At 40.0% G+C, this 27,143-nt stretch overlaps 1 protein-coding gene across 1 annotated transcript; it reads left to right on the forward strand.

Annotated features, from left to right (window-relative positions):
* Positions 1-2,317: 2,317 nt before the first annotated feature.
* LOC306854826 (sodium- and chloride-dependent GABA transporter 3-like) lies at positions 2,318-26,755 on the forward strand (the record flags this gene model as incomplete). Its single annotated transcript, XM_079393068.1, has 14 exons — positions 2,318-2,540; positions 3,201-3,335; positions 3,495-3,635; positions 3,747-3,828; positions 4,768-4,900; positions 8,207-8,341; positions 15,282-15,385; positions 16,257-16,381; positions 18,869-18,981; positions 23,130-23,267; positions 24,077-24,179; positions 24,698-24,798; positions 24,888-25,058; positions 26,606-26,755. The coding sequence occupies 14 exons, from the start codon at positions 2,318-2,320 to the stop codon at positions 26,753-26,755; spliced, it is 1,854 nt and encodes a 617-aa protein (XP_079249194.1).
* Between the last annotated feature and the right edge of the window lie 388 nt (positions 26,756-27,143).

The following is a 27,143-nucleotide window of genomic DNA, read 5'->3' on the forward strand; positions in this document are numbered from 1 at the left end:
GTAAAGAAATTTAAAATTCATTAAATAAATAAAATAAAAAATAAATAAATACACATTAAATTAAATAGTTCTTATAGCGCAAAATGTAAATCTTTGATCTGGGGTAAACTTTTACAGAATGTAGAAATGACTTCTGATATATGTTTATTATTATTTATGTGTTTTTAAGTGTCATTAATGAAAATACTAAATCAACTATTCAATTTAAAATTGGACAGAATTTAACAATAAACATTCGGATAGAATAATTGAATAACCAATGACAGACAAAGCAGAATGCTTTCTAGTCTGAAATGTACAGCTAATATCATAAAAGTATTAAATAATTACCCCAGAAATTACTGTAGGTATTAAATGTAAAAATAACACTAGTAACAACATGCTACTTGGGGCCTTCTGTGCCAATTCTCGTGGTCTAATTTTATCTTTTAAGAGTATGTATTTTTCAACTGGTCTGAGTAAGAAACGCAGTACCCAGGTATTGGCCTGCATGGTCTCACACTTGATATAGGAGCAAAAAGTCTCTCTCTATATGCTTTTTTTTTTGTTTGTTTTTTTTAATTGTAGGTTTCCTATTACGTTACAAAAAAATGTAATTGTGTCTCAAGGGAGTCCTTTCCAGCATCTTTGGTGGCCTCTCTATATGCAGCGTCCTGCATCATTCAAGTTAAAATGACAACTGACCCTTAATTGAGGGGTGTATAGTGAGTAGGTCACTCTTTTCCATGCTACTCAGAACACTAGGGGAGCTGAGAGCTCCTGCCATCCATGTAATTCTTCCTCTTGAGAAACCAAACAAGTGAGTGTGGAAAAAAATAAAATAACAAATCAAATAAAATGAATGAATAAAGTGAAAACATTCCATGAGACTCATTAAGCTGCATGGAGAAAGCCTTTGTAGTAGTTTGCTGCTTGAGGCTAGTCGCTCTCGAGGACTACCAGACTATGTCACGGCAAAACACCAAATTCAGTACAATAACTCTAGCAATTTAAGCCAAAGATCAATGTTTGAGTGCAATTCTAAACCTAACAGAAGAAAACCGCTACAATATTTGCATGAAAACACTAACACAGAGAGTTAGTGGTACAACTAATATGCCAAAGACCCCTTACTGATTCTTTCATGAGTGATTGCATTAGTGCTGATAATCTACAAGTCACATGAACTGAAACCTTCATTTAGATGTCAAGTTAAGCAGTGGGCTAGAATAATCTGAGAATAATGAGTCAAAGATCGCACTTACATCCTGAGACAAATATAAAAATGTAAACAAAACCATAATGAAATTAAATAATGATTCTTATGCAACCAGTAAATTATATTACTGTAACTGATATCATGAAATCAAGATTCAGTGCTACACTGACAGAAAATAGTGATAAAGAATTAAACAACCAATACCACTACTCCTTTATTATTACAACCAACTGCCCAACAAAAATAGCAGTAAATAAATAAATAAATGTTACTTGTTTACAAACACACAGTTGGTGTAAAGGTAAGCAGAGTGGTGTTTTGAGGAGGTGTGAGCTCTAGAGGAACTGCTGCTGGACACATGCGTCTTGTCCAGTGAGAGGCGGTGGAGATCAGATCTGAGCTCTGATCTCAGCAGAAGTGAGCTGCTCACTGCCACAGTCACAACACTGTGACATCCATCAGGGATTTGCACTTTTCTTCTTTTTGTTTTCTTTCAAACGGGTTCAGACTGAAGCATCCCCTAAAGCAGGTGGTTCCTGGGTGATCTGTGGAGGTTCACTGCACCCCTATACCGGTAAGTGAGGAGCGGAGTGGGTGCTCATGAGTGAGGGATGAAACGATGTAAGGCGACACACTTTGTTTTCCTGAATTCGCACAATTTCTTTGTACTCCTGCATAGCTTTGTTCTTATTCAAACCAGTAACACTCCGCGTTCAATAGCCAAAACACACAGAACGTAACGCTCGCGACGCAAGACACTGGAACGCTTGTATTCTAATCGTGATGTGACGCGACAAACCGGAACGCTTTAATTACGATTGCATTTCAATTAGCCTACATTTAAGGAGTCATTTAGAATCAGTTAAGGAGCTGTTCACGCAGAACGCGTTGCTGCACCCATAACGAGATGTAGCAGCAGAATGGATCAGGACGCGTACGTCTCCAGACGAGCTTTCAAACTTTAACTTATTTTGACACTGCGTCTTGAACGGAGTAACTGCGTCGCAACGGGCCCTAACGCATCTATACCCGACATTTGCAATAAAATGGTTCCACTTCCAGTGCTGACACGTGCTTCAGCTACAGGTGTAATCCGTGTGTTTCAGGCTGTTGGACGTCATGACAGCCGACAAGACGATTCCCATAATAAATGGAAAAGCGGACGATTCGATGGACCCCGAAGCGGCGAGCCCGAGCGCAGTGCGCAGCAATGATAAGAAGGTGGTGAACGAGAGAGGACAGTGGAATAATAAGATTGAGTTTGTGCTGTCAGTGGCTGGAGAGATTATCGGCCTTGGCAACGTTTGGAGGTTCCCATATCTGTGTTACAAGAACGGCGGAGGTGAGAGATTATTCATTCATTCTCATTCAGTGACACACGTCACATACTCCTGTCAAAGCCCCCCCACCCCCACCCAACAGATGTGAACAGGCATCCTAATTATGCACATGATATTTTATTTTTCCACCCATGCTTTTAGATTTGCTTCTAGGTTTTGCTAGACAACACTATAAGCACTATAAGCTCACATGACAAAAACATGGTGGTATCATTGTACTTTTTGGCTGTTGATGCAGTTGTTTTTTGAATGGGCGGCTATGAAGCTGTAGATTACAAAAACATACAGAGGGAGCACAACCACAAAAAAAAAATGAATTTTAGTTGTGGCCATGTGATATAGGCTATTACTAAAATCAGAAAGGCAACTTCCAATAGTGCAAGAGCAGCACAAGATAAGTTATAGAGATATTAGCACTAATAAAACCACACCATCTGGGAAACATCCAACAACTAATGGAACTTCTCAAATATTTCTTGTCATATTTTTATTTGACACTCTTATAGTAAAAAAAATTAATAAATAAATTCAGGATTTATGAGTACTGGTCACACATCTACTATTTCTTTTGGTTAATTGGGTTAGGCTAGTTGACTGTTAATCAGCTATGCATGAATTCAATAAATTTGCTTGAGAGGTATGACTTTATGTGTCTCTTTTAGGCGCTTTCTTTGTGCCTTATGTCATCTTCTTCATCTGCTGTGGAATCCCAGTCTTCTTCCTGGAAACAGCGCTAGGTCAGTTCACTAGTGAAGGAGGCATCACATGTTGGCGAAAAGTCTGCCCGCTCTTTGAAGGTAAGGCCTAGGTCACTCTAGTTCATTTTTAAACCATATTTTTTCTAATTAAATTTCTTCTCATTGAACTGAACATACATCAGCAGTGAATGAGAATAAAAGGGATGCAAAACTGTATGGTTTCATGTCTTTAAGTATTGGTTATGTATTCTCTTATAGGCATCGGCTATGCGACCCAAGTAATCGAAGCCCACCTGAATGTTTATTATGTGGTTATATTAGCTTGGGCCATTTTCTACCTGTTCAATTGCTTTACAACAGAGCTTCCCTGGGCATCGTGTGGTCACTACTGGAACACGGGTTGGTTCATTTGAGGATTAAAGAAAGCATTTTCTAGAACTAAGTAAAACAATTTAATGCATGCATGAAAAATGGACAAAATGGTTTAACAGAACCGTTTTAACTTTACAGAGAACTGTGTGGATTTTAACAATGAAAGCATTGCCAACTTCACCAATCCATATTCCACATCACCAGTCATTGAATTTTGGGAGTGAGTATGATTCTGACTGTTTATTAGCGTTACATATTGCACATATTCCTAGGAACAGCAGTATTTGGCAGCTGTTTAGGACAAGGTCCTAAAGAGATCAGTCTATGAATTCACCCAGAAACTCTGGGATCATCAGCAATTCACAACAACAAAAATTAATATGCACAGTAACACACTAGCTTTCCAGGCAACTTTTGGCACAGTTCATGTGCAGAGCAATCGACCACTGCTTATTATCCATGGAAATTCATAACCTTTTTCACTGATAATTTGTCATTCTTTTTGCATTGCTGTTGTCAACAAGCATCAAAAGGGCACTTGCACAGTTAGGAATGGTATGGACACAAATTTGGCCACAGTTGGCTTGTTTTTTCCACACAGTTTCATATGCAAGGCCAAATACAGAGGAAGCAAGTCAAGTCCTAGCAGTCAGACAGTTCTCGCATGTTGCTGGCCTCAGCCTCACACACTGAGCATACGGGTCTCTAGTACTGAGAGGCACAGAAGCTGTCAGTTCTGAGGTTGAATGGGGAAGGTTTGTTCAAAGGGGGCATGGCTTAGGCAGTGGATGTCACCCAAGAACATGTCAAAGATGATAAATGGCATTACGAGAGAGAATTGTGGCTTTCCCTCACAATCTCACAATTTATTGCGTCACAACCAGTCAATGTTAAATAAAACTTCAGACCACCTTAAAGTTAGGATGAATAGTTGGCCATGTGGAGTTGACTCTCCTGGAAGTCAGAAGTGCTTTGAATTTTGATAGAAATCATTGTAACCGTATCATTGTTTCACGGCCATTGTACACTGTGTGCATCAGAAAGTGCCATGAGGTTCACATAATGTAGTCGTACAGAACGTAATTGCCCACTTGACTTGTGTTCATGTGTTACACGACTGCTGGGAAGCTTATTCATTTCAGAATATTTTCCCTTCTAGACGCCGTGTTCTCCGCATATCCTCTGGAATTGAAGAAGTTGGCAGCCTACGCTGGGAACTTGCTCTCTGTCTTGCTATAGCCTGGGTCATATGTTATTTCTGCATTTGGAAAGGTCCCAAATCAACTGGAAAGGTAAAAACAAAAGGTCCAGTGACCAGAAATGGTGGTGAATGTGTGTAGATGTTAACCAAAGTGCGAGATGCCGAGTTGGAGATGTCTCAATGAGAGACTTGCATGAATGGGGGAACTTAGAGCCTTAATGTTCAGCACAAAATCAATTGGGTGAGACGTGCATTCCATCCTCGCAAATGATGTCATCAGCGCAATTCTGACATGCGGATCGCTCATACAGTATGTGGCATTGTGCAGCTACAATGTGGATCCAACGATTAAAAAGGGCTCAAATGCAAACACTGTCTGCATAAAGTCTTGAGTCTTTGAGGGGACAATGGCACTTTGAGACTTTAGACATAGGTTGAGTGATTATCAGCTGTCAAAACTACCGACTCGCAAATCAGACAGACATGCATCAGAAAGGCCATTGAACAGAAGTCGGCAGCTTTCCAGAAAGCGAACGGAAACATAGGTGCATCCTCACAATAACCAAATGGTTTATTGGTAAACTCAAATCAGCCTAGTGTGAAAAAGTGCCTTTGGAAAACAAACAGTTTGCATTATTCCTGTGTCTGGAGCGCAAAATGCAGCTCTGGCCTTACTCTACCTTCGCCTTGTACCCACAATCCATTGCATTATGAGGGCCTGTGTATCTCTGCCAATCTCTGCAACTCAGTCACTAGCCTTCCTCTGGATTCTATTCTTCCCGCAGCCTTTAAGAAAGTCTAACGGACTCAATGAGCCAGAAAGAAAGTGCAAAGAAAGGAAGAGGGATGTGTGGGGAAAAATAAATGGGTTCACATTGTACAGGTCCAGGAGAAAAGCTCGGCAGCAAGGCCTATATCTCCTGAAGTGGCTTTTGTTTGGCCGTGAAGCAAGGGGGAAGAATGCTCCTTCATGGCGAGGCTTTAGCAGCCTGTCCAAGATTGATTTCTGTATTCACAAGGGGAAAGTGGAGCGTTCATGAGGAGCATGCAGAGTTCCTCCGCTCGCCTCTTCCCTTCTGTGAGGAATTATGTCTGGCGGATAGCAAACTGCTTTCTTCCTTTCCTTTGACCACTATACAGATTGCAGCATTCAGGACATTTGCTAAGCTGTTCACCGCAGGTCTTTTGTGGCTGTTTGTGATTCTCCCAAAAGCCAGCGGTAGATTTATGGCATGGAGCTGACCTGAATGTGGAGCTTAAATGTTTGACCAGGGAGAGTTGGGAGAAAGTCTGCATGTGTCAAAGTCTCACGGCGAGTTTAAACATTGCCCCATTCATTGCGAAAAAACACACACATGCTTTGAAAGTCTAGCAGGAAATTCGCTTATTGCAGTGGCCATGGTTTTTTGGATATGGATTTGTAATCATTTTATGAGACTAATTGAAAAGGCCGTGAATTAGCGAGCTGGACAAGCTTTGCCTTGCTCATACTGCGAGGTGCGTTTGGATTAAAGGATCTCCTTTGTCAAAGGGCTCACTCTTACAGATCTCCGCTTAATGCGGTTGGTTGGTTTGGTTCACTCCACCGGATTACGTGGTTAAGCAACATTAACAAAGATGTGCAGTGATCTCGCATCGCAGTTCGAAGCATTTTGGCGCAAACTAGGGAGAGAATGATTGATTTTGCTATGGTTTTTTTAAAACAAGAAAACTTCCCGTCACTTTGAAGTTACTCGACGAAGTGTTTGTTGTCGTCTAGTACAGTAAATTACCCAGGTCAGGTTGAAACCGTCGGAAATTATACATTTCTGTGCCACACATTTTCCCACACTGCCAACACAACTCAGTTGGGCTCCTTCTAGAGGGAAACAGGGTAGAAGCTTTTGTGTCCGAACCCTTTCTTGTCCTCGCGTGGTCTTGACCGGGTGCCAGAGGAACAAGAACCTAGTGCCGCCCCCAAGGGTGGTTTTGTTCACGGGACTGAAAGAGCTTTAAAATGTTGAACTCATTTCTGTGGACCATGAATGGCTTTTGCAAAAGCATCTTAGGACCTGGAACTTGAATGTATAGCAGAGAAGAATCATGCCGTGATGTTCTAATGCTGTCGTCATGATTGCGCTGAGGATTTGAGCCTCTGTGTGTCTTAGGAGACAAAGCTCTTACACTGGTTTGGTTGAGACTTGGTAATAATTCAAGACTGTGAACATCATGTTGACAAGTCACAACATGATGGTGGCCTGGCTATTCTATTTTTGTCTTTTTGATGTGCTGTGTTGCACTCTTGAGTGTTTTCTCCATCAAAACCTCTGGCTCTGACCTGCATCCCTTCCTCCCCCTGAGAGTAACTCTTTCAATCGGCACCCAATTAAGGCTTTGGAAGAGTACCTGCCCCATCTGGCAGACCCTCAGAGCACTCCGTAACCCCTTCATGTTAAGTGAGCTGCTTCATTCACTCACTCGTTCATTTGCTCCAGCCCTATCTCTGAAAGTTATACTAGTTGCACAGCTAGACCGCTGATTTGCACATCACAGCCTATCACAATGGAGAGTAAAAAAAAAATAATGTGTTCAGTCTTCAGATCGCAGACAGTTCATCCTATTAACTTCATTTTAAAGGAATGGTTCAAAACGTAAGATTCTGGGGATGCACAATACACATGGTTTCAAAGCAGCTTTACAGAAAGTCATACTGTTACTGTTATGTCTGTAGTGGCTTAGTGCTTTACTACAGAGTAAGATTTAGAGCTGGCGATATATAACAATGATACAAATTATACTCCAAATTGCCACAGTGTGAGCACGTGCTTGAGCATTTGAATGTAATATCAATATAAAGTTCTGATGAAATGGAAGTAGTTCCTGTCGTTTTAACCAGATCTTGATTAAACATTACGAGGTCCCCTGTATTTGTATCGAATTTGCTCATTTGTCCAACATACAGTAAGCTCTCATACTCGGGGGGGGGGGGGGGGGGGGGGGGGGGGGTATGAGTCATAAAGAGTACTAAAATGGTTCTTAATGGTGTTTTTCTTGTGGTTTTTTATTTTAATTTTTTGCAGCTTGACAGATGCATTCACTATAAACTGTTGTATGGAAAGGAGCTGCATGATGATTCTTCAAAATGTATTTTCTATCCTACATAAAAAATATAATAATAATATGTCATACAGGTTTAAAATGATACGAAAGAATAAATAATAAAGATTTTAAGTTTAACCGTTCCTTTTACTTTCAGTTTTCTTGGTGTAAATGTACATCGATTTCTTGCACCAATTGATTTGTATAGATACAGATTTGATCCAAATGTTTATATGCAGTAGAATGTGAACATGTCGCTGCAGCTACTTTGAACTTTATTCGTGTCCGTGGAAACTAAGCCTTGTTTTTTCCTCTGCAGGTGGTGTATGTCACTGCAACCTTTCCTTATTTCATGCTGTTGATCCTTCTTCTTCGAGGAATCACGCTGCCAGGAGCTGCTAATGGAATTAAGTTCTACCTGTATCCTGACATCTCTCGTCTGTCAGACCCTCAGGTACGAACAGTTTTATCCAGTGTCACTGTTAAAGGGATCCCTGGGTATTAAGACTTGTATGGCTCAATATTATGTAAATTATGTCTCTTACTGAAATATGTGGTAGAAAACCCATTAAAGATTTGTTATTTTAAAAAATCACATTTTATACATATTTTGGACTATGGGGGGCACCATTATTTTGATGATGTAAAATGGTTGCACTTGGTGAGCTACTAGCGCTACCTGTTGCTATTTTTATCACAACACATCTCGGAATAGACAATTTGGAAAATAAAATACTGATTTGATGACTACAGCTACTGAAAGAGCTTACAGGTGGCGATGGATATAAGCATTGGCTTAAACCAAATGCCGTACCATCGATTTTTTTTTTCCCCACAAGGAGTCTAAACGTCTCGGATATCGAAGGAAATCCGCGCTGAGAAACTCCTCTAGCGGCCGCGCGACATGATTAGCGTCGGCATGTTTACATCCTAATAGATGGCATCTAGCGTCTCTTGTTTCAGCCATTTGTAAGCTCTTTCAGTAGCTGTGGTCTACTAAAAGCCTCAAAAGCAACAGGACTAAAGAGTAGAGAACAAAGAAGCGGGTCTTTAGGAAGTTTTATTCGTCCACAGGCATCTTCCCATTCTTTTCTCCTCTTATCGCTAGGAAAGCAGTGAAGTCTTACATTGCTTCTCTTGTTGCCCATCGACTGGAAATTACAACAAAAAGCCACACAATGTTGTATCGTATCAGTATTTTATTTTCTATAGCCAAAGACTATAGAAATAAGCACCAGTAGCTCACTGAGTGCAACCATTTGACGGCATCAATACAGAATATACTGTGCACATAAAATAATGGCACCCCCCACATAGTTCAAAAACGATGTTGATTTTTTTTTTTTTAAATAAAATACATCTTTCATGGGTTTTCAACTACATAGTTCATTAAGATACATCATTTACATTATATTAAACTATATACGTCTTAATACCCGGGTATCCCTTTAAACATCCAGCTGTTCTTTCATAGCTACAGTAAATCAACTGTATGTACAGTGATTTTTGGAGCCCTCTACATTTAAGCGAGTGGAATTTGCTGTTGTAAATATACTACTGTTGTATTAAAGTAGCTGTACACGTGCAGTTTTCTGCTGTAAAGCAATATGCACTTTTCACAGAATTTCGTACTCGCTCATTAAACTTACACACTCCCACAACAGACGTCTGTGAAAAAAACAAGCCATTCGTCTGATTAGAAGTCAGTATACAGTTGCTTTAAATAACATTTTTAAGGTATTTTCGACATTTTGACTAGGCATGCACAACTAGAACCAGAAATTAAACTTAAGTGAATGCGTAAGCCACCAGTTTTTAATCAAATACCTGAAAATTGTTTCTTTAGATTGGAATCACAGTTTCATATTGAACAGCAACTATTTTTACATTTCTCATTGTTCATTATACTTCTTCTATTGCATTGGCAAAACATCTCAAATTGAAATTTCGATGTAATCGCAAAAAGCTGTAATTTAATTAAATAAGTATAGACTGTAGTCTGTTGCATTGTGTGTTTCAGAACAAACACGCATCAAATGTTTGCATCAAATGTACTTTGTTTTCACATTGATATAATCACCCACATTTGAAGATTACACTAATAATTTCACCAATAATGAGAATTGTTTGTGAACCTGTTGTCACAGGAAATTAAAGGTCTCCTTGCAGTTTTCTGGCAAAATAAAAGCTTGTATGTAGATTTTGTGCTCCGTTATTAACCAGTGTAGTAGGTTATAGAGCATCAATTTGCTTTATTTGATGCATTTATGACAGAGAAATTCAGTCTGTAAAAATTTAATTTACCTTTAATGTATGGCAGTGATGGATAGATTAGGTACAGCTGGAGATATAAGTAACACAAGCATGAATCTTTAAAATAGTTTTACTAGTTTATGATTTGCACTTAAATTGCTTACGCTATTGTCATTCCAAAGCATAATGACTTTCTTTCTTCTGTGGAACACAAAAGGTGAAAATTTGAAGACTTAAGGCCCATTATTACCATAATGAAAATTTATGACCATAACATTTTCAAAATGGCTCTAACTCTAAGAGAATATCAGAGTGCACATCAGTAATTACACACAGGAACAATATAGTTGGAATCACTTCCAACTGGAATTTTTCCCAACTGATAAACTTTAAAAACATTGACAGCCAATGAAAATCGTACCTATTTAAAAGTGTGAACCCTGCACTGCGATCTGTTATTCAGAATAAATAAATACCTAAATGAATTTAAAATTTGATCTCCTGAGTGAATATCTGAAAGGGAAAGGGAAGGGAAAGGGAAGTGGTGTGTGGCCAAGTATGGTGACCCATACTCAGAATTTGTGCTCTGCATTTAACCCATCCAAGTGTACACACAGTAGTGAACACACACCCGGAGCAGTGGGCAGCCAATGCTGCGGCACCCGGGGAGCAGTTGGGGGTTCGGTGCCTTGCTCAAGGGTCTCACCTCAGTCGTGGTATTGAGGGTGGAGAGTGTTGGCTATTCACTCCCCCCACCTACAATCCCTGCCGGACCTGAGACTCAAACTCACGACCTTCGGGTTACAAGTACAACTCTCTATCCATTAGGCCACGACTGCCCACGACTGAAGTTGTTAGACTGAGAAAATGCTTGCTGCTTTTCGAGATCCTGACTTGACTAACCATCTTAAGCTGTCATGTAGATGCAGTTCTCCCTGTAAATCCTTTCAGGTAGCTTTCTTTAGACTCTTTTCTCAGCTGTGACACTATTTGCGGATCCTCTTGAATGACTGAAAATTTGTCTTGTATTTGAGCCGAAAGGTTTGTTTTGCTGCTGAAGGTGAATTGAAGTGTCCCAGTCAATTGTTACCTTGTTCTTACATATCTAGAATGCGCTTTACATAGACCAAACTTACAAAGAAATCAAAGATAACTACAACATCTACAATTTAAGCCACAAATATGTTATCATGGAAAATGTAAAAAGAAATAATTACTCAAATCTAAACAAGTGTTGTCCATCTAAAAGGGATTTAGAATTACATAAAAACTTTGTTTTCCAAATCTAAATGAATTGATGTACTACAAGGAAGCAGTGCCAAGTTGTTCAGGGAGCTCTCGGTGCATTTGGTTGGGATTACTGGATGTCCACACATGGCTAAACCTCAGACGTGGAGATCAGTGTGTCATGCTCCACAGTCCCATCATCCCAGTGAACAGAAAGTAGGACTGAAGGAATGTATGTGAAGTAGCATCGATAGCCTGTGAGAGCAAGCAACATAAAGGAAACGCAAGAAAGAGAAAGGGTGACAAAGGGTGCTGTTTGGCGATGGGGGCGCCTCCGACACCAGTGTTTAATTAGCTTTCATGCCACACAATAAGAGGTCTGTTCACATTCTCTATGCTCCGTTGTTTTATTCACCATCTTCCTTTAAAATCTCACCACGCAAATCGGTTTTCTGTGCCAAAGAGTTTCCATTGCTGTTTAAAACTGCATGTTTGTAGAACAGAAAATTATAAAAGTATATCCGGTTTGGACAAAATCAACTTCTAGTTTTTGGTGTTTTCGGTGGTAATGTGGAGGACCGTGGAGGTGTAATGAAGTTAATTGCAAGGAAATGTGAGCTTAAAATCCTACATTTTATATTTGACATCAAGTTACAATCGAGCACTGTACCAAAAAACAACCATTGAAACCACTGAAACTATTGAATTTTACTAATATTGCCATGTACTTCATAGACCCAACAGTACGTAAGATTGCACTCAGCATGTCCATTTTGGCATCTGAGCGATTTGGCTTGACTCTAAGTGAGAGATGAATTTGTTCCAAAATACCATAGTGTTGGACGCACAGCCTTTGACATCAAAAAAAAAAAAAAGGAAAGCATTTTTTCCTTCTTTTTTAAAGTCATTAACTAACTAATAACTATGATTAAGTGGTTAGCTGAATTTAATGAATTGCATTTCGATCTGAATTTTCCCTCACTGACAACAGTGTAGTGTTAGAATTGCACTGAACGACATGTTTTTTGGATGATTTTGAAATCATTAACACACATTTTAACTGATGACCAGAGACGAGTTTGCAATCAAAATGTTTCTTTAGGATGCACTTCCTGGCTAAAACAAGACAAAACAAACCTCCAAATTAGCCACAACATCAATAAGCAGCTTTTAAAGAATGTAGCACCGTGTCCGAGTAAAGCCAAACCAGAGCATTCGCACCGGCCGAATGTTAAACAGAAAAGATGTAAATGACTGTCCCCATAGAATGGATGTTCTTGGAGGGAAGTTGCTCTGTGTTTGTGAGGTCAGAGGGGTTACCCTGGTTACCCGCTGGAGGAAGCAAATACTGTGAGTTGTCAATTGTTTTCCCAGTAAAGGAGATTAGTGGCTCAATGGTTATGTGAGAGCATTTTAAAGAGGTGCTGGCTTCTCTTCCACCGACTCGCATGGATCCCCTATGGCCACATTTTTACACACAGCCTCTATGGGGCAGAATGACTCTATTCAGAGAGTTTGAGCCCATCGAGATCATTTTAGCCAGTTTCAGGTGAGAGAATCTTGCATCAGAATCAGTTTTCCAAGAAAGTGGTTGTTCTCGAAAGTTAATAGCTGGGTTTCCATCCAAAGTTGCGAATTCAAATTGTGCGCAAAATTAGAATGTCGCATGACTTTTATGATGCATATGGAGGAGTTTATTTGGCAAAAACATTTCCGTCTCCCATTATTCGCATGAACCTTTTTTTCGCACAAGACAAAAACCACCTCAAGCGAGCGTAAAAACCCTTTTTGCGAATTAAGGTTTTTTTTTTTTTTACATTTCCATCACTCGCTTCTGATGCAATACTTCAAAATGCGCATTAAAACAGGGTGATGGAAACATATCTAGTGACTGCTGTGTGCATTGACGTAGACGGGAGCGTGAAGCTTCTTGTTACCCATGTAAACTAAAATTAAATGTCCTAAATCTAACTTTGGTTTTGTGCTGTTCCAGAGATAACCTTGCAATGCTTCACCCAAAAGTGAAGTGAAGTGACATTCAGCCAAGTATGGTGACCCATACTCGGAATTCGTGCTCTGCATTTAACCCATCCAACGTGTACACACACACAGCAGTGAACACACACACACCGTGAACACACACCCGGAGCAGTGGGCAGCCATTTTATGCTGCAGCGCCCGGGGAGCAGTTGGGGGTTCGGTGTCTTGCTCAAGGGCACTTCAGTCGTGGTATTGAAGGTGGAGAGAGCGCTGGACATTCACTCCCCCCACCTACAATTCCTGCCGGCCGGAGACTCGAACCCACAACCTTCGGATTACAAGTCCGACTCTCTAACCATTAGGCCACGACTTCCCCAAACAGTCAAAACAATTGACTGTTTGATTTATATTACATTTCTTTTACAACTGTATACTCTGATGAGCTGAAACACAGAGACTAGTCACATATGGAGCGACTATCATTGAGCATCTCTTAACAAGGTCACATATTAAGATCTGGATAGAATAGATGGTTCTCAGTTCTCGTAGTCAACGTGCTGGATGCCTGAGAATATAGGCAGGAATAAAGTTCTGAGTGGTTTTGAAAAGGCCAAATTATGTCCCTTGTGTCATCAGTGTTGCAAAATTAACAACAGTGGTCTGAGGACGGACAAAACCACTACTGTGGCATAAGTCATACGAAATGTAATTTTTGGCCATGATAGAAAAGTGTCGCAACACACAGTGCATCATCGCACTCTGCTGCATATGGGGTTGCATAGTTGCAGACAAATCAGAGTGCCTGTGATGACTTCTGTCCACTGTCGAAAGCAGTAAGAACAAGGTCGCCTGATGAGTCCAACAGGATGCACTTTGGGACGATGACAAGCTGATGGAGGGAGTCTGATGCTCTGGGCAAGGCTTAGTCATTCATGTGGACATGTGCTACCTAAACATTGTTCCAGACCACGTACATCCTTCATGACAGTGGTGCTCCCTGGTGGAAGTCGCCTCTTTCAGCAGGATATCTTGGGCTTCAAATTCCCTAGATCTCAATCTGATTGGTCATGTATGGGATGTGCTGGACCAGTTTGATCCACGGCAACTCCACCTCACAACCTACAGGACTTGAAGGATCTGCTGCTGATGTCTTGGTGCCAGATACCACACAGAACACCTTCAGGGGTCTTGTAGAGTCCATGCCTTGGCAGGTCGGTGCTGTTTCTGCAGCACGTGAAGGATCAACAGCATGTGAATTCTCCTCCAACAAACATCAAATTGTCTTCATTTTTCAAGACAAGCCATGATCAGAATTAATGCTATATTTCTGCTCATGGAATTCCTATATACACCGGTTCACCCGCTGCTTTTATGTGGGTGTGTGCTGCTTACACTGCTTACATCTAGAGACTTTTCATGATGGCTAACATTTTAGCCCCGCGTGCAATGCACTGAACATGTATGGGTTGATAATGTAAAACTCCAGACAAGTTTTGCGCGCACCTGTTTTTAACATGTCTTAATTGTCCTACCATCTGATATTAATGTAATGACTCCTGATTCTGTAATGATTCACTGCCATTATATGGACAAATGGAAGCAAGATTTTTTTTGTTTTTTTTTTTCAAGAGTAATTTTGTATTTTGTCTTTCAATAAAGAAAGAAGTTCATGGAACTTTAGAATGACATGTACTGTAATTACCTATCTGCTCCAGTTGAAAGGGTTAAAATGAAAAATACAAAAAGTAAAATTATGGGTGGTAAGTGTCAGAAAGAACTGAGATTTGATGATTAATGAACTGTCAATTAATATTTGACCACATCTCCTCACTCAGAATAAATGACAACTAGCACGTGTCTTACAATTTCATGGCAGCACCAGTATAATGAATGACAGCAGTTATTGTTGGGTTATTAATTAGTGATTGTTGCAGGTATGGGTGGATGCAGGCACTCAGATCTTCTTCTCATATGCTATATGTCTGGGCTGTCTTACGGCTCTTGGCAGCTACAACAGCTACAACAACAACTGCTACAGGTGAGAGTCCAGTCAAGTGATAAGTTTACAGTGCCTATACAACCTCCTGGAACTTTTACTGTGTTTATTTTGAACAAAATATAACTGTTTTAGTCAATAGAAAATGTTCCTTCATGTCAAAGTGAAATCCATTTACACAGCTACTACTAGAAGCATTCTTCCTTTTTCAAGTGTGTATTTAGCAGAAGCACCACTGGCAGCATGGTTTGCACCTTTGCATCGCTCAGCTTTGCTCTCATCACTCCAGTGATTCTCCACTCTCTGCAAAACTGCTCAAACTCAGTCAGGTCATATGGAGATTATGAGTAGACAAACATTTACTTGTCCACCCATAAATTGGACTGAGATCAGGACTTCATTGATTTTGCTCTCATCAGACCATAGAAGCCTTCCCACATGTCCTCTGGCATGTTGTTGCTGAGATATGACATTTAATGTTGGCTTCATTTTGCCACTTTCTCATAAAGTTGGCAGCTGTCTCTCCAGTCTCTGCCACCATCTCCTTCGTTGGTTTTCTGGTGGTTTCCCTTGCCAGTGTCTTTCAATCCTGTCTCCATTCTGTCTCCATTTGTCTCCATCCTGTCTTTTTTTGTGTTCAGTTTTTTTTCTTTCTTTCATGGTGGAAGTGACAGAAGACTGACTTACCAGATGGTGGACATTCTATTTTCCAGAGATGTGTTTATATAACAATTAATTAAAAATAATATGTAATATAAATATTATATTAAAAAAAATATTGTATAATTGTATTTTTCTGTTGATCAATAGAAAGAAATGAAATCCACTGTGATTCAGTGCTGAAAGTCAAAAGAGGGGTGAACACATATGTATTGGTTCAGTGGATGTGAAGTGCTGTGCGTTGTCTTTACAGGGACTGCATCATGCTGTGCTGTCTGAACAGTGGCACGAGTTTTGTGGCAGGATTTGCCATCTTCTCTGTCTTGGGCTTCATGGCATATGAACAGAATGTGCCAATCGAGGCAGTGGCAGAGTCAGGTGAGTGGGAATTTGTGAGCTAAATCTGTTGAAACCTTTCTTTGGGAACAGTTTGTAAATTTGCAAATTGGGTCCATCTATAGCAATATATAGAAAAAGTAATATCTATAGAAAAGTAATATGTGTGTGTGAGAGTTTTTTATTTGAGATACAGTAGCCTACGGTGAGATGTCTGAGTGTGGAGTCTTTGGACTCGTGCAATTTAAAGCACTTCTCAGAGAAGCTTTTTATTGTATGACTTATTCAACAATTCAGCATTACTTATTTACTACAGTAGAGCGAGGATGACTGTAAAAGTAACTGAAATACACTTTGATGGGTTTTAGAAATTATCTGACTTTATTATTAAGATAAAGATGTCTGGGAATTCAGTTGCTTAGAGCATTGGTTCTAAAACCTGTTCCTGTAAAATATAGAAAAACAATATAGGAAAACAAATGTTCAGTCACTACGCTTTCAAAAAGTGATTCATAAATATTATTTAAAGAGCTTTTACTAAAGCTCCACTCTTGGCATTTTTCTGCAGCCAATATTATCTGATGAACAGTAGTTCTAAGCTGATATTCTAGTACATTACTCTAGTGTTACGGCACAGTAATCTCTGCTCTTTGGCTTGCTGCTTTTGGACAGGTGTCTCTGTACAGCAAAACCAGAGCCAAGCCACATGGCATGGTTAGACTGATTCAACAGAACCGTCACTGAGACTGCATTTTCCAATCTAATGCATGCTCTCTTAGTACCCAACCAGGGGTGCGTTTTCCAAAAGCAACTATGGTTGCATGTTCCGTTGTTACAAATAGAGTTCAGTGGAACTTGCGATCATAGTTAGTTAATGATGGTTTTGGAAAACGCACCTCAGAACACAAGGCCATAACCATGTCTTGAACTTTGCGGGGGACCAATGAACATACATGCATACTAGTGCTGTTAAACGATTAATCGTGATTAATCGCATCCAAAAATGAAAGTTTTTTTGTTTACATAATATATGTGTGTATACTGTGTACCTGTATATTAATTAAGAATATATGCATGTATATATTTAAGAAAAATGTTTATATTAAATTTATAAATGTATATACAAGTAAATATTTTCAAAATATATATATATATATATATATATATATACACACACACACACACACACACACATATACAAGGTACACATACTGTTACTAGGCGAACGTGCCTAGAACGTGAGGCGTGCGGATCCATGTGCAAACTTTTAATATAAACACAGTCAGTACACAGGCAGGATCAAACACTGGCAAACAGAAATGGCATGGGCAAGACACAAGAGAGATCCTAGAGCAAGCGTGGGTCGGCGATCGGTGAACAATCTCCAACAGGGCAAGGCAGAGAGAATCCAGGTACACGAGCAGTAGTCCAAGAGAGGTACAAACAGAGTCTGAAGGGCAAGGCAAAGGGTTAATCCAGGAAACAGGAAACGAGACTATAAACAAAACAAACTAAACTTAGACTTACAAAACACAGAATGGCTCGGTAAGGCAGCTAACACTTGGAGAGTGTTATACGCAGAACCAGACTCAGAGCTAGACATAAACACAGAGGGGTTAACAGCATACGCAGGACAATACTCGGCAGAGAGGAAGAGGAAGTCCATGGTTTAAGTAGGGTGTGTGTAGGGTGTGTGATTGTGTGATAGTTCTCAGGTGTGAGCGTGATTAGTGCAATCAGCTGTATATGTGTCGTCAGTGCAATGGATGATGGGAATTGTAGTTCATGGGTGAAGTGCAACAGTGGTGTGGTGCAAGAGTCAATGTGATGGAGGAGTGACCTCTGGTGGTGAGTAAACAGAAGTCCACAGACCAGATTCGTGACACATACATATGTTTTGTAAACAACTTTTATTTTGGATGCGATTAATCACGATTAATCATTTGACAGCTGTGATACATACATATATAATATATGTATGCCTTAACCCAAGTCAAAAATGAAAATAATTTTTTGTTCAGTCAGTTGAATCACTTTTGTGTTGGTCATTCTATAGTAAAACAGTAGTCGAATATGAAATGTTGCACTAGCTCCCTCTTACTTTATTCTTGTTCAGTGCTTTGTGCTGGAATTTGCGCTCTGCTTCTGTGAACAGTAAGCCCCACCTACTGTTATTTGATTGGCCATTTTGACATTGATGAGCGCTGTTAGACCCCTGAGGCAAACCAGGCTAAAAATGTCACTTTTGAAACTTTAAAACTTTTATTCCATCATAACAAAAAAACAGAGCACTGCGTAATGAAGTGCAGCATATCAGTGCAAGAGTTTCAAATATTGACAATTTGGCTATTTCTAATTATTGGGGGGACTTGTCCCTGTCCCACTCTCGTGGTTACAGCCCTGGCAGAACGTGAAGTTTATGGTGTGTTTTTACTCCTCGATGGGACTAACTTTGTCTTCTTCTTTCTAAAAAAAAAAAAAAATTGAAAACAGAAAGTGTTAGTTATTGTATTGTGAAATGTATTTCAGGTCCTGGTCTAGCATTCATAGCGTATCCTAAAGCTGTGACCATGATGCCGTGGTCTCCATTGTGGGCCTGCCTGTTCTTTATGATGCTCATCTTCCTCGGGCTTGACAGTCAGGTGACAAATGCACACATTTTGTAAACAATTTCTTCAAATTAACAATTCAACCAAGAATATGGCATTATCTTCTCAGCATGTTGTGTCACGCATGTACACTGTAAATTTATGTCAAATACAAAAACACACAAGATTTTGGGGTTATATTTTCCTTATTTACAGCATTTCATATCTTATTTCAAACATGAATTAGTGTTTTTCTGTAATGTTTCAGGAGAACTGCTGTGGTGGTTGTTTATAGAGGCTTCAAAATTTAGGACAAGATCGCAAAAATAAATTTAAATTAAAACATAAAATAAGAAAACATGAAAAGTGAAGTAAGAAAAAAAAAAAGAAGAATCAGAATGAGCTTTATTGGCCAAGTATGTTTACACATACAAGGAATTTGTTGTAGTGACAGAAGCTCCACAGTGCAACAGAAAGACAGTAACAGGACAGGACACAGGTAATAAAACAAAATAACAAGATAACAAGAAATAGCCAATAACCAATGTACAAAGCAGCAAAAAAATAAAAAATACACAATATATAATATATAATATATAATATAGGCAACTATGTATGTACAGGTCAAGTATGTGCAAATTAGAAATTATAAAAATAAAAATAAGTGAGTGTGGTGAATGGATAATGAATTAGTTGTGTGTTCCACGTTTATTTATTGAGTGTTCATGAGATGTATTGACTGAGGGAAGAAACTGTTCCTGTGTCTGGTCGTTCTGGTGCTCAGAGCTCTGTAGCGTCGACCAGACGGCAACAGTTCAAAGAGGGAGTGTGCTGGATGTGAGGGGTCCAGAGTGATTTTACCAGCCCTTTTGCTCACTCTGGATAAGTACAGTTCTTGGAGAGTGGGGAGGGTTGTACCAATGATTCGCTCAGCAGTCCGGACTACCCTCCGTAGTCTTCTGAGGTCAGATTTGGTAGCTGAGCTGAACCAGACAGTTATTGAGGTGCAGAGGATGGATTCAATGATGGCGGAGTAGAACTGTTTCAGCAGCTCCTGTGGCAGGTTGAACTTCCTCAGCTGGCGAAGAAAGTACAACCTCTGCTGGGCCTTCCTGACAATGGAGTCAATGTGAATATCCCACTTCAGGTCCTGAGAGATGGTGGTGCCCAGGAATCTGAATGACTCCACTGCAGTCACAGTGCTGTTCATGATGGTGAGTGGGGGGAGAGCAGGGGGGTTTCTCCTGAAGTCCACGATCATCTCCACAGTTTTGAGCGTGTTAAACTCCAGGTTGTTGAGACTGCACCAGACAGCCAGCTCCTTAACCTCCTGTCTGTAAGCAGACTCGTCACCGTCCTGGATGAGGCCAATCAGTGTGGTGTCGTCTGCGAACTTCAGGAGCTTGACAGAGGGGTCTTTAGATGTGCAGTCGTTGGTGTAGAGGGAGAAGAGCAGTGGGGAGAGAACGCAGCCCTGAGGAGCTCCAGTGCTGATGGTTCGAGTGCTGGATGTGAATTTGCCAAGCTTTACTAACTGCTGTCTTGTCTGTCAGGAAGCTGTTGATCCACTGGCAGACGGAGGTGGGGACAGAGAGCTGAGTTAGTTTATTTTGAAGGGTTTCCGGGATAATGGTGTTAAAAGCAGATCTGAAGTCCACAAACAGGATCCTCACATAAGTCCCTGGTCTGTCCAGATGCTGCAGGATGAACTGCAGTCCCATGTTGACTGCATCATCCACAGACCTGTTTGCTCTGTAGGCAAACTGCAGGGGGTCCAGTAAGGGTCCAGTGATGTCCTTCAGATGAGCCAAAACCAGTCTTTCGAATGATTTCATGGCTACAGACGTTAGGGCCACAGGTCTGTAGTCATTAAGTCCAGTAATTTTGTGTTTCTTTGGGACGGGGATGATGGTGGAGCGTTTGAAGCATGAGGGGACTTCACACAGCTCCAGTGATCTATTGAAGATCTGTGTGAAGATGGGGGCTAGCTGATCAGCACAGATTTTTAGGCAAGCTGGTGACACACCATCTGGACCAGGTGCTTTCCTTCTTTTGTTCTTCCTGAAGACCTGGCACACATCATCTTCGCTGATTTGAATTATAGGTGTGGGGGAGAGAGGGGTTGCTGGAGGTGTGAATGGTTGTGTGGAGGGGTGTTCTGGGTGGGTGTGGGGTGATCGTTCAAAACGACAAAAGAACTTGTTTAAGTCGTCTGCCAGGTGTTGATTCTCCAGAGTGCTGGGGGGTGGTGTTTTGTAGCTGGTGATGTCCTTCAATCCTAACCACACTGAAGCAGGATCACTGGAAGATAATTTGTTCCTGAGCTTGTCAGAATAATTCCTCTTTGCCACTCTGATCTCCTTTTCCAGTGTGTATTTGGCCTGTTTGTACAAGACTTTATCCCCCTTTCTGTGAGCATCTTCTTTGGCCTGACGGAGCTGTCTGAGTTTGGCAGTGAACCATGGTTTGTCATTGTTGTAGAATAGATGAGTCCTGGTAGGAATGCACATGTCCTCACAGAAACTGATATAAGATGTTACAGTCTCTGTGAGCTCGTCCAGATCATTTGCAGCAGCTTCAAAAACAGTCCAATCAGTCAGGTCGAAACAGGCTTGTAAATCCCGCTCTGTTTCGTAGTCCATCTTTTAACAGATCTTAATACAGGCTTTGCAGACTTAAGTTTCTGCCTGATTTTTAATTTCATTTTAGTAATAACATTTGTTTTTGTCATTTGACTACATCATGTATTACAACACACATACAGCAGTTCTCGCTGGTCCTCGACTCTTTTCCAGCAGTGCGATATTCTAGTGACCGTTTATATCACTCGGCTTGTGGTATTTCTCACTGTGAGTATCATGGCGGATGCCCAAATCCATTATAATTTTATAAGTAATAATGTTTTTGTGTCACAATGTAGTTTTAAGAGGTTTTTAACTGAAAATGCAGTTGTTTAAACTTCAATATTCCAGTTCTTCTGGAATTTTCCGATGGCTCTAATATCTGTAGTGGTTAAACGAGATTTGTTTTGGGTAAATCTCGCAGGGAATCTTTGGTCTCTTAATGTATTATTTGTTCCAGAGCAAATAGTTTTGACTGAGGGCAAAATCTCATCACGTTATATTTTATGTAACTTCAGTGCTGTATATCGGAGCACTGCCTTTTTTACTTTTGACTGAATTGCCTAGCAAATTTTATGATGAGACTGAAACAGGATTGTAAACAAGTTATTTTTACTTTCAACAACACCTTGTAAGACGCAGCCAACAAGTGGACTGACCATCGCTGTCATCGGATTCATGTTAAAAAACATCCCACGTACCCGCTCCGAGGTCCCGATCTGAATCAAATGATTTGTGATACACAATCTGATTGGAGCGCTTCGAAACAGTGAATCACTTTGCGACGCACTGGTTTAACTGATTCAGAGTTTCAAAAATCTCAGCTAATACGGTGCTCTTAGCTTGCTTTCTCTATAATTTATTAGTTGCTTGAATAACAATGGAAATTAAATTATTATAATTAATTAATTAATTAATTAATATAATTAATATTATTATTATTATAATAGCCTTATCCTGGAGTTTGGTCAACCTCCCCCGATATATATATTTCAATCATGACAACTCTCGGAAGATTTTAGCATGGTAATGGTTATGACAATGTAAATGTATTTGGTCTTGGCAGAATAGATCTGCTACTGCTGCTGCTGTTGGTTATTGCTGTAGTTGTAGATTATTGCTGTTGCTACTGCAGCAAGTACGGGAACTTGCTACTGCCAATGCATATGGCGATGCAGTGCTGTGAGTATTTAAGACATACTGCTGCTGCACAAATAGCATATGAAATAACCTGTAGCAGATCTATACAGGTGGAGCTGGGGAAGGTGGAGGGTTTCAGAGGAATTCTGAAAGCACACTGCAAATGCTCAAGTGAATGCTAACCATCCATTTAAATGTAAACTAGCAAGCTCATTTACTGCATATGCAACATGAACCAATCAGCTTGTGCCAAGTCGTTTAACACTGTGAATATAATCAGTTATGTTAATACCGTTCAGTCTGCGCCATCTATAGTTTCATGACTGAACTATACATTATAAACTATACTATATAACTATACCATTGAACTATACACATAATTTTTATGGTTTTACTTGTAGGTGATGATAATAAACCTGTGTCACGTTCCTCTGTTTGTAGTTTGTGTGTGTTGAGAGTCTTGTGACTGCAATCGTGGACCTGTATCCCAAAACCTTCCGTGTGGGTTATCGGCGAGAGCTTCTCATCCTGGGAATGTCTGTGGCTTCGTTCTTCGTGGGTCTAATAATGTTGACAGAGGTAAAGTCATATTGTTGTTTACAAACGTGTTCCTTCCAGTGGCATTAATATAACCCTTGATTTATGTTTCTCAGTGCTGATGTTTAGCACAACACCGTTTCCATCCCAGTCTTCCCCAGGTGGATTATCTGTTGTAAGCAAGAGTTGACACCATAATTAATCTCATAAAAAGCATAATACATGACAATGAAAAATCCAGGTGTCTTATTTGTCAAGGACAAGCAGATTTGTTGTTTACACGATCATGCTGGTTTGTCCTTACGGACATGCTTGGATTAATTTTAATTAATTGTTAACCTGGAACGCATGCCTCTCGATGCTGGTAAACAGTTTTTAACATGTAAAAAAAGCATGATTTGTAGTGGATTTTTCCCCGTAACGACGGTGTCTTAGCATATTGCTGTCAGCACCTGGCACGTTACTGTGGTTTCCTGTTTTGCATTTATGGCTAAAGTGAGGGTAAAAATAGGCCTGCATTCAGGCTGAGACAGGAGGAAGCTCTCCGCCAGTAATGTGCAGTCAGGTGAACACTTTCACTCTGCTTTTCATGAATAAAGCTATCCAACTGTGGAACGAAGCCTCTCCAATGTGGAATGTCAGACATTCTCTGTTACTAGGATGAGGGGGACATGAGGATGCTCTTAAAGCTTTGCTATTCTTCATATGCCAGTAGTGCTCTCCTAGATCCATAAAATGCATTGAGCGTGTGTGAGCATCCTGATATTGTTCATGTCTCATGCCACGGCTACATACTCTGTTGTCTTGTGTGTCTTGTCTTGTCCTGTATTCCTCTGACTGTGCTCTGTTAGGGTGGCATGTACGTGTTCCAGCTCTTTGACTCATATGCAGCCAGTGGCATGTGTCTGTTGTTTGTGGCCATCTTTGAGTCCATCTGCATTGGCTGGATCTATGGTAAGAGATTTTGTTTTGGTGTGTCACAATGTTCATCACTTAACATCTTTATTACTAAACATCTATAGTCTTGACATCCTCAGCTGAGCACTCTCACTCTAATGCAGTTTTTACCCTTCAACTGCCAAATGTTACGTAAGCATTATGTCCCATAATGATTTAAATACAATGAGAGCATATCTTTATATTTAATCGCCTGAAGTAGCGATAGCCTGTGATAATAATCCCATGAAATTACTATTGAATTAGGTCTTGTAACACATTGTGCCATGCCAGTAGATACTTTTCTGTCTGAATTATTTGTCAATGGTGAGGCTGTTCACAGTATCATCACATTTCTATAACCATAATGCCATCTGCTGGCAAGAGCAAGACAGTGCATGTAATGGATCATTGAAATATGTTTGCAGCAGAAATACAGTGAATTTCAGTGTCCTTTAAATACAAGTGCTATTTTTGTAGTATATAAATGCATAAAATGTGACATTTGAAGTGTAAAGTGTAATCTTTATCCTCAGGTGCCGACAGGTTTTATTTGAACATCGAGGACATGATTGGATACAAGCCCATCTTCTTCATCAAATGGTGCTGGAAGTTCTTCACACCAGGCATCTGTGCTGTGAGTTGAATTGGATGTACAGAGTTTCAAGATGTTTACAGACTGTGAATGATAAATGTTAATTATTGGCCGTATGATTGTCATTTCAGGGCATCTTTCTGTTCTTCTTGATCAAGTACAAACCGCTGAAGTATAATAATGTGTACACGTATCCAGACTGGGGTTATGGCATTGGCTGGATGATGGCCATGTCCTCTATGGTCTGCATCCCTCTGGGAATCTTATTTCAGATCTGGAAGACGGAAGGCACTTTCCGTGAGGTAAAGACCTTTTTGATTTTTAAAAAAAACATTTTTTATTGTGAGCATGGACATTATGTGTGCTATATAAAATAGGCTGTCCATTCTGCACAGCATAGTCAAAGTCTAGTGTAAAGTAGGTAACACTTTAGATTAGGGCACACATATTCACAATTAACTAAAGAGTTAATAGTGAATAGTGTTTCCTATCTAAAGTGTTACTGAAAATTCTTCTTCTTTATTTTGCTAGTCTTTTCATTGCAAATTATAGTATATACCATCTAGAAGCCACCGGGTTCACCTTAAGTGTTGTAAAGGGCTGTATAAATAAATGTTGATTGATTGATAGAAGTAGAGCACAATATGAATGAATGTGTTTTCTTAATTTTACATGATGTTTCTTTAATTTTACCCAAAAATATTTTTATTATTAGCTTCCAATGAAGCCATACTGTCAGTTATGAGCATGCTGCCTTCAATTCATTCAGTCGTGTAGCATATATTCAGATTTCTACATTGCTCTTTGTACCTGATAAACATCACTGAAGGCATGAGTCATCATTTCCTACCTCCTTCACTGTCCTTGATTCACCCGACTGAACCTCTCTTACTGCTGCCAACGATGTAAGATAGGAGCTAGAAAGTGCATTTTTACAGCATGTACTTGAGAGAAAAAACATCATATTTCTTGAGGTGCCATGACATGGCAAAGATGAAAGTTGTTGTGGCTCAGCGGGAGAGTGGAGATGCCACAGTGCGGGCGTGACGCAGGCGCTGCCCTGACCTGACCCCATTGTGCCATGTCTTATTGATTGTGTCTGCTTCAGAAAGCATGTGATGAGATTAGTGTACTACACTGCGTCTCAATCACAAATTTTGCATTGATTTCCACCAACAATCTAAACCTCTTTAAAACAAGCAAGAAGATAGGACTTGTTTGCAGAGCAATATACCTTAAGTTAATTTTTCTTACTCCATTGGAAAGTGTTTGTCATATTTATTCTTAAAACAAGGAGGAACAAGTGACTTATCCAAAACATAAACAATTTTATATGTATTCTCTAGAAACTACTTTTTATTTTTTCAGAGTAAAAAAATAAGTACAGAATAAAATGATACCTGGATAAGCATTCCAGTTATTTTCAATGGCAGCTGCTCAGCTGGCACACGAATCCAGCATCTTTGCATGTGGGACCACAGATTGTCTTGAGCCAATCACCTGAGCCTTAAGTGTCATGTGATTGTTCAGTCTGGAGTAGCAGAAAAATGGTATGACAAAATTAAATGGTGCAATACCGCAATTTTGCAACAGCACAAGCCCTCAAACCCTTCGCTACTGACCGTCCCAAGCTGTGATGGCAAAGACCTAGAAATACACTTTCTCCAAAAAGCATCAGAGCATCACCAGTAGGGAATATATGAACCTTGAACCCTTGCTCATATAGTAAAATATTCTTGTAGCGTCTCACAAATGTAAGTTACTGTACTGTAAGAACAGGACAGTAGCTCTGTGTGCTTTGTAACATTCCTCAAATGCACTGCTCATTATCATACGAATGTAATTGCAGAGGATCAAAAAGCTGACCACACCCAGCTCTGACCTGATAATGAGGGGACGCCTCAGCTCCAGGGGTCCCTGTGCTATCAATGACGCTGATGCCAAAATGAGGGCGGATGGAAAGATCTCCACCATCTCAGAGAAGGAGACACATTTCTAAACCCAAGACACGGACATCACCGACACAACAGACAGAAACGTGAAGAAACAAATATGTTTGCCTTTATTTTTAAAGAGAGATCTATTATCACATTTGTAGTGTTGCTTTTTTGCACAAGCAGGTAACGCATCACAATTTAACTTCATGATTAAAAACTGAGTTTTGTATCCGAGTGTATCTAAATCTAGATAAAAATGTTGTCGTATTGCCTCACTCTTTGTCACATTAGTCATTTCTGTACTTGTAGAATGTAGCCAAGGTAAGCCAGTGTGCTGTGAAATGTTTTTACACATTGGCTCTTGGCTCTGTGCAGATTACTTAGAGTACTATTCTAATGGATAGAATATGTTTATGACCACTCCAAACGTTGGCTGTATGTTTGTAGACG

Source organism: Barbus barbus, assembly GCF_936440315.1.
Source record: "Barbus barbus genome assembly, chromosome: 35".
In the NCBI taxonomy this organism is placed as follows: domain Eukaryota; kingdom Metazoa; phylum Chordata; class Actinopteri; order Cypriniformes; family Cyprinidae; genus Barbus; species Barbus barbus.